The following is an 11,793-nucleotide window of genomic DNA, read 5'->3' on the forward strand; positions in this document are numbered from 1 at the left end:
GCTGGTGGGACGGGTAGAAGCAGCTCCGTGCTGGGCCGGAGAGTCAGGACTCAGGGAACTGTTGGAAGTTTGCATAACAAGTAGGTGGTTTAGAAGGGTTAATATGGAAGCATGACGTAGGTGGACAGGAGGGCCAGGAGGTGGGGAGGCTACTGTGTGGGCAATGAGAAAGCAAATGTTATGGGAAGGGCACTGGGCGGATCATAGGAGACCCTGGCTCTAGTCTCCCTGGGTAAAGCCATTAATTCCAGGTGGGATCCCGCACCCCCATTCTGTGAAATGAATTTCAATGAGATGATCTCTGTGCTCCATCTCAGCTCTATGATTTATTGATCTAAATGATGTAGAGCTCTTTCCCGGTCTCAAAACTGCTCTTGGAATGCAGAGATGGTTTCTCATGTTATTGAAACAACTAGTTCAATTCTTCTGTGACTACAGCAATTACTTTATAGATAATTGCAGAGCTAAATTTGGTGACATTCTCTCAGCTAGGTCAGAAAAGGCAAATATGGGATTTTTTCACTTTAGTTTTAGTACTTCAGGTGCATATTTGTGGTCCACCTAATGCAAAAACATTTCATGTTATATACTACATTATATACATTAAAAAGATGACTAACCTAACAATGCAAAACAAGAAACCGTAAACATTTAGAAGAGAATGACCACTGGAGATGTTACAGGGGGTGGAATTTGGCTCTGAGCTTCCCAGTAGCCAGAGCAAAAAGAGAGCATAGGAGGAATTGTAGTTTAGTGGCCTCATTCATATGAACAGTTTTCTTTCTTCACAGTTAAGCATTCCATTTCACTGGACACACTCAGGTAGGCTCCTTATAGGAATCACAAATAGAGAAATTGGGATGACTGGGCTGGGTTTCAAGAATCTTAGGGGCACAATTAACGTGAGGTTGCTTAACTTTCTTTTGCCTCTTGCATACACAGAGGGGCAGAGGCTGTGAGTGATTTGGGGCCTGTAAAATGCAAACAAACAGAAGTTTTTTGAATGACAATTCAAAAAGAAAGGGTGCATTATTTCTAGTCTGGGGATGGGGACTAGGATAATTAAAGGGCATTTTATCTTATTTTCTACATGGCAAGACCATCAGAAAGATGTACATGGTAGTCTCACCTACCTCATATCTCAAACTCGAGTTCTGAACTCCTACTTGCCTTTATAAAATGATCAAAGTGGCTGGGCACAGTGGTTCATGCCTGCAATTCCAGCACTTTGGGAGGCCGAGGTAGGTGTATCACAAGGTCAGGAGATGGAGACCATCCTGGCTAACATGGTGAAACTTTGTCTCTACTAAAAATACAAAAAATTAACCAGGTGTGGTGGCATGCACCTGTCGTCCTAGCCACTCAGGAGGCTAAGGCAGGAAAATCGCCTGAACCTGGGAGGCGGAGGTTGCGGTGAGCCAAGATTGCGCCACTGCACTCCAGCCTGGGCACCAGAGTGAGACTCCATCTCAAAAGAAAAAAATAATAATGAAATAAAATGACCAAAGCAGACAAGGACACATGGCTTGGTGTCTCCCATTTCTGCCCCGACAAACTGTGTGGCCAGGCAAGCAAAGCTGTCTCATCTCTGGACCTGCGTTCTTCTCAGTGAAGCAAAAGGCCTTTTTTTTTTTTTTTTTTTTCCAGCTCACAGTTAAAAATCTGAGATAAACAAAACCCTAGAGAAATAACTGAGTACAACCTGACTCTCAAAAGAGAAATAGGTTATTTGTACACTTTTAGTTCTGAGAAGCTGCTTACAAGCAAGGGTCTTACGTCCCGACAGGTAAACTATCTGAAACCTCGCTAACAAATAAGTCTTGGCTCAGTCTTCTGGAGCCTGCAAGATTGATCCCATCTCCACAGGGAAGCCGGAGTAGCCAAGACACTGCTGTGTGATAGGAATGGCTAGTAGGGAGCTACGCCACCCATATGGGGTCTCCATTGTGACCCCAGGGTCTCTCCTGCACCTGGTACTTGCTCTGGACTACGTAACTGTCACTTCATGAATTACACGTTGGTGAATCAGGTTGAGTTCATTGAAGGGAGGAACCCATTTCCATCTTTTTACTCTGCTTACCACGCTTAGCCTAGAACCTCCACAGATCCTAGTAAAGGTTTTTAACAATGAATTCTTGGAGACAAACTGTGCTCTATGTTAAGACAGAAGACTGTCTGCCAATGGGGCAAATACTACCGAAGCCCAATACAAGCGAGTTAAACAACCCTGTGACTGCTTTTCCTTTTCTTTTACAGGGACTGATCTGAGGTCCCAGCTTAATTCCACTAAGGAGCCACAATACACAGAAGTGCTCTACAAACTGTCAAGTGCCATTGCTACAATGCACAGAATAGTCACTGGTAACATCTCTCATCTGCATAATCTCGGACATTTCCCCAAACTCAGTTCCCTCCACCTTAAGTGGGGACAATGACTCATGCCCCCCAACCAGGATTGTACAGGTGCAAAAAGGGCTATTTATGGAAACCAAATCCCCTCTCTAAGTTATGGATTATTTATGGTTGCTCCTTAAGGGACAAAGTATAGTGCCATGAAGGAAAAGGTTGAGTTGCATCATTTAATTTTAAGCTATTTATTTTCATAAACATGAGGTATTTCAAAGTGCTATAAGATGCAGCACTAAATATATACATTTTGAAGAAATTAAACACAGAACTTTGCATTTACCCAGTTCTATGCACCAAACATGAACAAATACATTAACAGGAAGAAACAGGCTAGGAAAAAGGCATATATATATATAGTAAATTTCTTTACAAAAGTTTCTTAGTTCAAAAAGTGATAAAGTAATATCTACTCAAAACTTTCACAACTCATTTTCATACGAAAATATAAGTATCAAATTTAGTTATGTATCAGCGTCATACTAAAGTATACAGGCAGTGTAAGAATTAGTACAGTACATAACAGAGATTAACAATATATTTGTATACAAAACATGCTCCTCAAACATTGAGGTATTATTACAGTACTTAGGTATGAACTTCCAGTCTAATACTGGCCGCAAAAGCCACCTCTCATTACCCAGGACGTATACAAAAGGCGGATGTGTCAATGGTATTTACAGAAATGTTCCCCAGGGGTATCAAATGGCAAACCCCTTACGTGGCATCTGCTGGAACTTAAGCACCATTTTAAAAAAGAAGGAATGACTTTCTGTTGTTTGGAAACTTGGAACACACAAGGTGACTTCAACAGCCCCAGAGGCTCCCAACCGTCACCAACTTTTACCGCTGTCATGGAGGTGAGGTGGAGGAGGCTGCAGGGCCACCCAGCGTCCTGGGAGGCAGGCTCTCCAAGGTCCCAGCAGAACCCCACACTGGTGGTCCTGCTCCCCACCCAGAGCCGAACTCGACAGGGGACCGATTTGAAAGTAAACCAACATTCTTAATGTCAACACAATGTTTGTTTAAAAAAAATCAAAATGTGCAAAGTGGCAGTGACTGTCCAGTTTTGAGAAGCGTCTAGCAAGTCCGAGCGTGTTCAATTTTCTTTAGCAACTGCTGCTGTCTTGCCTGCAATTTTTCCTTTTCCAGCAAAAGCTGGTGCTCCTCGGCCTGGAGGGAGTGGACATACTCGGTGGCCTTTTTCAAAATGACCACCTTGGCGGCCTTCTCATTCTTGACCAGCTCCGGCACGTGGTCCCTGAGGGTGAGAAAGCTGGACCGAAGGTCGTTGCGGCGCTGGCGCTCCAGGATGTTGTGGTTCCTGCGACGCTCACTGTCCTCCGAGTCAGAGTTTCGGGGGCTCAAGCTCTTAGCCTTTGGGGGGATGACACTCTTGAGCGGACGTGGGGACACCTCATTCTTTATCTTCTTCTGGGGGGGTGCATCCTCACTCTCCACGTAGGGAGATGGGGCGGCATAGTTGTGCTGCTGGTGGATGGGAAGGCATCGTTTGAGGATCAGCTCGCTGGACTGAGCCCTCCCGGGACCCAGGGCTGCGTTTTTGGGACGCACAGTGATGGTGAATGTGGTGACAGCCTTGGTGTTGGAGGAGGAACGCCGCTTCTCCACAGTGACCACGTCAATTTCCTCCTCTTCATCTTCCTCTTCATCATCTTCATCATCTGAGAACAAGATGCCAGTTACTCTCATGTGAGAACCATTTGAATGCAATTCATATATATTCATGTTATTATGTATGTGTTATCTGTCTCTTCCGGCAGACCCTGGCACAGAGTGTGTTATTTTTACGGGTCCATCAATGTAGATGTGGACAGTTATGTATGTTTTAGATCTCTTTAAAATAAATATATCTGTAGGACGGACGTGGTGACTCACACCTGTAATCCCAGCACTTTGGGAGGCAGAGGCGGGAGGATCACCTGAGATGAGGAGATTGAGACCATCCTGGCTAACATGGTGAAACCCCGCCTCTACTAAAAATACAAAACTTTGCTGGGCATGGTGGCATGCTCCTGTAATCCCAGCTAACTCGGGAGGCTGAGGCAGGAGAATCACTTGAACCCGGGGAGCGGGCGTTGCAGTGAGCCCAGATCGCATCACTGCACTCCAGCCTGGGCAGCAAGAGCAAAACTCCGTATCAAAAAAACAAAACAAGAAAAACATACATACATACATATACATGTATGTGTGTATATATAAGTATGTTTTCCTTCCCCATTCCCCAACTGTGCTTTCAGTCTTCATTCAAGACTTTAGCAGGTGGTAGAAATAAATATAAAGAACTTGGCCTTCAGGGTCAGACAGAATCCTGGATCCACCGCAGACCAGTTGCATGACCCTGGTCAAGTTACTCAGCCTTTCTAAGCCTCTGTTTCCTCAGCTATTAAATGGGGATACCACTTTGACAGACAAAACGTAGACTTAGCATAGAGCTGCGCCTAGTAGACAGATGCTCAGTAAATGGTAGCTTTTATCATAATCACCAGTCTGCCCGGTGGACTTATTTACATTTCTAGCTCCACACTTAAAGAGTTGAGGCCTCTCATTTTAGGAGCCTCATTTAGCAATTTACACATGGTTGTGTTTGATTTTAAGTCCTTAAACAAACTAGAGGAACAATTTAATTAACTGAAGAAGAAAAACAACTTTTCATCCACAAACCTGAGTTTTATACAAGTAAGCAGTTTTGCATTTAACAAAGATCAAGTCTTAACTACAAAGCCATAATCCACAGTTGGTATAAACCCCCAAATGGGAGCAGCCCTCCTCAAAGCCATCAATAACAACAGCAACAACAAAAACGTGTAGCATCCTGTGTGCATTCTTCCCCTCTCTCCTCATTGACTACTACGCCGGGCTAGAAAATTATTGTTTAAAATACAAGCATGAAAATCAAAACACATCTTCTGCTTGATCTGAAGGGGACCGGAAAGCTGAACAATTGTGGGATTTGTTCTAAAGCCGAAATGTGAGGCTGTTCCAGTCTGTAGGTCCCTTTAAGCCAATGTTTTGGTTTTCTGCCAAGAAGACAGCTGTTGGACGGAAGTGCTTCCTCACCGAAAGCTGTCAAGGCGCAGACATTAAAGGGACAGAGCCGTTTCAAACTGGAGGCTTATCACCAAGTTTCCTTCCAGGAGCCTCAAAGATCTCTCCTCAGCCCAGAAGTAAATTTAGGATTGTTTCCACCTGCATTCTGAAAACACTGGTTTTCCAAGTCCAAGGGGGGGTGGTCCCAGCTCCCTGCTCCAAGGACAAGGCAATGCCACTCTTTGGGTTAAGTTCTGTTCATCCAGACCCCCAGGGAAAGGCCTGGTTTTAATCCTTCCCTTCAGCTTAAGGCACAGACAAATGCACACAATAGAACTAACCAGTGAGTCCTCCCAGGATGCGAGCATTCCTGGAGAGGCTGCTGAGTGCCTGCCCTCACCTTCAAGGGCACTGGGTTACAGATACAACTCACATCTCAAATTAGGCCTGGAATTCAGGCTGGAAGACAAAACTGGAGCCAGTTTTCACTGCACATTGGAAAGAGGAGGCCCCTTAAGAATGTACACAACTGCTGTTGCACTTGCAGCCAGCTGCTGAATGGAGGGAGGGAGGGTGCCCCCACCACCCCCAGCCTTTCAGATCCCGGGCCCGCCTGCTGGACTCGCATATCGCCGCCTGCTGGCCACGCACCGGGAGCAAATAGCCCACCACCCACCGAGGATGGGGGAAGGGTACCGACATTTGGGAAAAAAAAAAAAAAAGAAAACCGGCTCTAGCCATCTGTGCAACCCTCCTATAAGTTCCTGCGCCTTAAAAAGGGCTTTACACAGCCCTTGTATCTTTTCGGGATGTCTTTCCCTCCCCTGACCTGGGCCGGAGTCCCTTTCACCCCTGCGCTAACAGGTTTCTGTCCAGGCAATGCACCCAGCAACCCCCTAAACCCTCACCCGGTTTAGCCACAACTTTCTCCAATTTTATTCCTCGGGCTGCGCTACAAAAGATGGGGGGGGGGGAACGGGGTGAGGGTCCGTGACGGCCTAGAGGAGGGCTCCTCAGGAGAAGGTGGAAGGAACTTTAGTAAAGGCCAGAATTGGAGAGCACCCTTTGCAGCGGCCTTCTCTCAGCCCCTTCCCTTTACCCCGAGGAGAGACTTGGAGGAAACAGGACCTCTCTGCCCCCAGCACTGCCTCCAAAATGCTCCCTAGGCCAAGACATACGAGCACTAACAAAGGGGACGCGACCCGGGGTCCAGTGCCCCAGGGAGGCAGCCGGACCCGAGTTCGGTCTTTACCTGAATCGCTCAGGGTGTCCTCTCCGGAGGTACTGAGGGCCTTGTGGTCGCCGCCGCTGGTTTGGCGGCCGCCTGGGCGCGGAGGGGCGACCCCCGGGGCCCCGGCTGGGGCGGAGACACCCGCCCCCGAGGCGACCGCAGGGCCCACCGCCGGGGCACTGGCCGGGGCTGCGGGCATGGGCGCTGGCTCGCGCTTGTTCACAGGAAAGGGGAAGACCACCGCAGGATCCACGCACTCGGCAGCCGGGTGGGCGAGCTCGGCGGGCAGGGCGGCCCCGGCGCGGCCGGCTCCCGCAGCCCCGCCGTGCCCGCGACCCGCAGGGCTGGCGGCGCCGGCTCCCGGGGACTGGGCGGTGGAACCGGCGGTCGGCGGCCCGCGGCTGTGCTGCAGCTTCTCGCTCACGGCGCGTTCCAGCTTCTCGCGGGCGGAGAAGCCGCTCCACATGCAGTCCTGGAGAATGACCGGGTTGGGGGTGAGACCACCCAGTCCACCCAGGCCGAACGCGTCCTCCTCGGCCGGGCTGCCCCACAGCTCGTTCTCGAGCAGCATCTCCGTGACCCAGCTCGGGGGCTCGGAGCTGTGCTCCGCGAAGCCACGGCTGGGCGACAGCGGGGGCGTGGGCAGCAGCTCAAACTTCTTCCAGATGTCCTCCCCCGGGGGGGTCGAGTCGGGGCCGCCGAAGTAGAAGTCATCTTCGTCCGGGTAGAAGCAGGGCTGCAGCGAGTCAAACTCGAGGTCTGGGTTCTTGCAGATCATGCCCGGCATGGTGGACGCGGAGCAGCTCGGCATCGGCTCGCCTCCCGGCCGGCGACTGAAGACTTCTTTCCGCCCCGCTCGTTTTAATACCGGGGGTGCTTCCTTCCCGTGGGGGGCGCGGAAGGCGGGGGCCGGCGCCGACCTCCAACACTGCAACCGACAGACACACCGGAGAGGGTGGGCAAACGGAGCAGACCGAGGGGAAAGGCAATGGGCGCCCCCTCTAACCCGGTTCCCCAATCTTCCCTCCAAGCCCCCTACTCTGCCCACGGCTCCCGAAGGTGGAGGAAGTTGTGCCTCTCGCTCCCTCCCTCCCTCCCTCCTTTTGTGTACAAGCTGTCTACGACAGGGGGTGGGAGGGGGCATGCAGATGCAGGGGGTGGTGGCGTGGCTCCGCAACTTTGGAAACTGCCATTTCATTCACACAAGGCACTGCCTGGGGGAGGGGGCTGTTCCAGGCTGCAGAATTCTAGCTCTCACCAGCACGCAAACAACCCCACTCGCAGCGGCGAGGGGCCGGCTGCTCTGGGGAAGCCCTGGGCTCTCCGACCCAGCTACCGGGTATGGTATTTGGAGTACCTTCTACCCCCTTTGTAAAAATGCAGCCTCGGGAGTGCAAATGATAGCAGGGGATTTAGGAAACTTTGCAAATGAAAAAGCCTTTCTCTAGACAGAGACCAACAACAGACACCCATATCCACAAATCCTTCCCCTCCCCAAATTTGAGCAAACGCCCTCGGCATTCACCCGCTGCAGGGATACTCCTACCAATAGCTTATCTGGAACCTCTCTAAGCCCATCCCTGCTCTTCCAAACCCCCAACAGCGTCCTCTTCCAGGGAGGGGGAGGTTGAGCCCCTGTTCCCGGGAATGGTGCAGGGGCGCCCGCGCGAGGAGGGTCACCGGGAAAGCCGCCTCTCCTCCGAGCTGGAGCAGCCGTGACCCAGATTACGACCGCGGTGGCCTCGCCCTGCCTAACCCCCCGTCTTCTTCCTCCAGGGGCACCCTTTGGAGAAGAACCCCAGCCTAGGGTGGGGACGCACCGGCTCTCCGACAGCTCAAACACAGACAGATCTTCTAGAGCAGGGGGAATTTCTTTTCGCAGAAGCCATTACTCCCCCCGGTAAGGGCTGCAAAAGGATTAGGGCGGGTCTCCTTTAGCCAGGATGGCTTCGGGGCTGGAACTGGCTTTTCTGGGAAAACCCAGAGACGGTTTTGTTTCGGAAGCAGAAACAGTCCCCCGGGCATATTCGGGCGCCCGGTGCGCACGTCGCAATCCCGTCCAGGGCTTGCCTTGCCCCGGCGCTCGTCGCTCCCTGGGCGCCGGGCGGTTTGGAAGCCCTGCTCCTTACCTCCCGCCGACTGCAGGGGATCCGGAGGCGATTCTGCGCGGGTGTCTCCGGGTGGGCCGGGGGGCGGGGGTGTCCTCGGGTGGCTACAGTCTGTGCGCGCTTGCGCCTGGCTAGCGCTTGCTCGGCTCCAACACAGTTCCCAGGAGCCCCCCGCATCCACCCAGCGCGTCCAGACAGATGACTGTCACTGCCTGCGCTTTGAAGCTCGGGGGATATTATTAACTGAAAAATCTGACACACCCGGGGGGCGGGGAGAGAAGGGGGCTGTGGCGCAGACAAGGGGGAGGGAGAAAGGAGAGGAAAGCGGCTTTACCCCGCCCTCCTGATTTCCATAAAAATCAGGGGAGGCGCCAAGGCTTTCGCGCCAAAAGCCACTTGCTTTTCTTTGCAGAGAGAAGGCTGCAAAGCTGGGAAGCCCGGGGTGTGCTCCTCCCGCCCTTTTGGACCCCCGGGCTTGCACCGGCTGCACTCTGAGAACCAGCTGCGCGCCGAGCGGTGCAATGCAGCACCCACCCTGCGGGCCTGGCAATTGCTTGTCATTAAAAGAAAAAAAAAAATTACGGAGGGCTCCGGGGGTGTGTGTTGGAGAGGGGAGACCGATGCTTCTAACCCAGCCCCCGCTTTGACCGCGTGTTGTGCAGCTGAGCGCGAGGCCAACGTTGAGCAAGGCCTTGCAGAGAGGTTGCTCCTGTGTAATTCCGAAAGAAGGCTAGTCCGAAGGTGCAAAATAGCAGGGAGAGGACGCGCCCCCTTAGGAACAAGACCTCTGGATGTTTCTAGTTTCGAATTGAAAGGAGAGGGGCGCCCCCCTTGTTTGAAAATAAATAAATAAGTGCGAGCTACGAGGGTGGCGCCGCGGTGGTTTCTTCGGCCGAAGGCGACACCTCGCGGAGACTGAGCAGAAAGCGGAGCTGCCCGGCCTCGGCGCGGACCTGGAGGGCGGCCACTCCGCAAGTCTCCCGCCATCCCCGTGGGACTGTCCACGAGTCCTCACCACTGCGGAGGGGAGGCGGCCTGGCTCTGCTTCCGAGGGGGAATGGGCGTACGTTCCCTGCAGCCGTCCCCAGGGCTTCCAAGTTAACCTTTTCAAAGCCACCATTCTCCCCAATTATGGGCAGGCGAATCTGATTTCCAGAGATGGAACTGCTGTCCACACCTCCTGAGATCCAGCCTCGGCTCAAAAAGCTTGATTCCGAATTGTTGAAGGGAAAAAGGAAAGCTGCTGTCACTACTTCGTTTCTTTGTGCCTCAGTTTCCTCAATTGTGAAATGGAGTTCGTAGTGCCTCTTACCTGAGAGTTATGAAAGCTCTCATAAGTCTCCAGCCCATAATAGTTGTGTCAGTTATTATTATGATGATGACTACGACATGATATTCTTCCGGGGACAATAACACCTCTCTGTCCAGCAGCAGCATCGGCCCCTCCACCATCAAATCCTGGCTTTACTTCATGCTGGTCTAGCTTTCTTACAGGTGCATTTGTCTGCGGGGGATCAGACATTATTGCCCCTGCCCACCAAACTCTCCAAGAACAATCCTGGTCTCCTGGACAGCCCCCTTCACAACCAAATACACAGTGAGGTGGGATTTTGCCTTGAAAAACATTCCTTAGGCTTGTGTGGAGGGAGGGAAACCTGGCCCTGGGATTGGGGTGGGAAGGCTTCCCCCTCTCCCCCCTCTCCCCCCCACTTTTTTCTCTAAACTGGAAATGCCATTCTCCATCGCCCCCACCTCTTCAACTCACCATCGGATCTAGTTAAGGAGGAGGTTGCTGAGGGTCAGGGGGCAACCCATAAAATGCTCACAGATTAGCATTTGTGAAGGCCTCTCCAGCCCTGACCCTGGATGCCTACAGAGCTACAGGGAGAAAGATTCCCAGAGTTCTAGGAAGAGGCCCATGAATGCGGATGAGCTGCCCTTCCAAGTACCTTTATTATTGTTATTTCCCTCACAAATGTAAAAGGCTTCACCTTTGCAAAAGCCTTTTACAGCCCCACTTCTGCTTTTCCCTAGCCCCCTAATCGACATCAAGCCCTCCTGCTGAATTCTCGCCTAGCATCCTGTCCTTTCTTGCCCAGCACTCACCTCCATTTGTAATGATCTATGCCTGGGAGTATTTGTTCAGTGCTCACTTCGGTGACACTGTAGAAGACAGGCTCACTCTCCCTCGCTAACCTGTGATGACCTGGGTCAGTTTTGCTCCAGAGGGGATCCTCAGGGCACAGCAGCGTACCTGTATATAGTAAGTACTCATGGTATTGTTCAAGACCAAGATCACTGAATGAGTCCTTTTAAGGCAGCCAGATCTTCCGTGGCAGGACTGTGAAAATAGGCCAGGATGGGTTCAGTTGCTCAGAGTCAAAGCCCCACCTTTGTCCTTTCTCATCAGATGAATGACCATCAGTAGGTCATTCACCCTTTGTTGAGGGACAAGGTGTAGCAGAAGAGAGGGACAGAGGGACAGGAGACCTGGTTACTCTACACGCCTTTGAGCAAATCATTTATACTCCCTGGACCTCAATCTCTAATCTCCTGCTTTTAATGCAAGCCAGTAATTACTGACAAGTCTGAATCTGAAGGTTAACAGAATGATAAAATGCAACAAATATTTATCGGTTACCTTCATTTGTAAGTAGAAAGATAAAAGGCTTTGTACATGGAGAAAACATGCTAATACTGATTCTTAGTCTGCTTATAGAGAAGCCTGAAAATCTCTCTTAAAAATGTTGAAATACTTCAACTATGTGAATACACACAAAACAAGTCTTCATATGGCTTCAAAGCCAAGGTTTTGTTCAGTACTGCCGTGGTTTCAATGTGTCCCCCCACAAAAACACATGTTGGAAATTTAAACCCCAGTGCAACAGTGTTGGAAGGGAGGTCCCCAAATGCCAGTGGGATCTAGACCTCAGCCCGTGTCCAGGCTCTTGACATTGTCAAGAGAATGAATTCAAAGACCGGTTGGAAAATAGTGAA

The 11,793-nt window shown here is 51.1% G+C and overlaps 1 protein-coding gene across 1 annotated transcript; it reads right to left on the reverse strand.

Moving 5' to 3' along the window:
* Nucleotides 1–2,578: 2,578 nt before the first annotated feature.
* MYCN (MYCN proto-oncogene, bHLH transcription factor) lies at nucleotides 2,579–9,653 on the reverse strand. Its single transcript, XM_050753417.1, has 3 exons — nucleotides 8,818–9,653; nucleotides 6,710–7,616; nucleotides 2,579–4,091 (listed from the first exon to the last, which is right to left on the reverse strand). Exons 1-3 carry the CDS (start codon nucleotides 8,971–8,973, stop codon nucleotides 3,487–3,489), a joined length of 1,668 nt encoding a protein of 555 aa, XP_050609374.1. The 5' UTR covers nucleotides 8,974–9,653; the 3' UTR covers nucleotides 2,579–3,486.
* Nucleotides 9,654–11,793: the final 2,140 nt, after the last annotated feature.

This window comes from Macaca thibetana, chromosome 13, assembly GCF_024542745.1.
Source record: "Macaca thibetana thibetana isolate TM-01 chromosome 13, ASM2454274v1, whole genome shotgun sequence".
Taxonomy (NCBI): Eukaryota; Metazoa; Chordata; class Mammalia; order Primates; family Cercopithecidae; genus Macaca; species Macaca thibetana.

Bases quoted from the DNA above. Each gene is read 5' to 3' on its own strand.
- MYCN (XM_050753417.1), bottom strand. From the start codon at position 8,973: ATGCGGGGGGCTCCTGGGAACTGTGTTGGAGCCGAGCAAGCGCTAGCC. The intron at 7,617-8,817 runs GTAAGGAGCAGG...TGTCGGTTGCAG, and splicing joins TCCCCTGCAGTCGGCGGGAG to TGTTGGAGGTCGGCGCCGGC. The intron at 4,092-6,709 runs GTAAAGACCGAA...TCTTGTTCTCAG, and splicing joins GGACACCCTGAGCGATTCAG to ATGATGAAGATGATGAAGAG.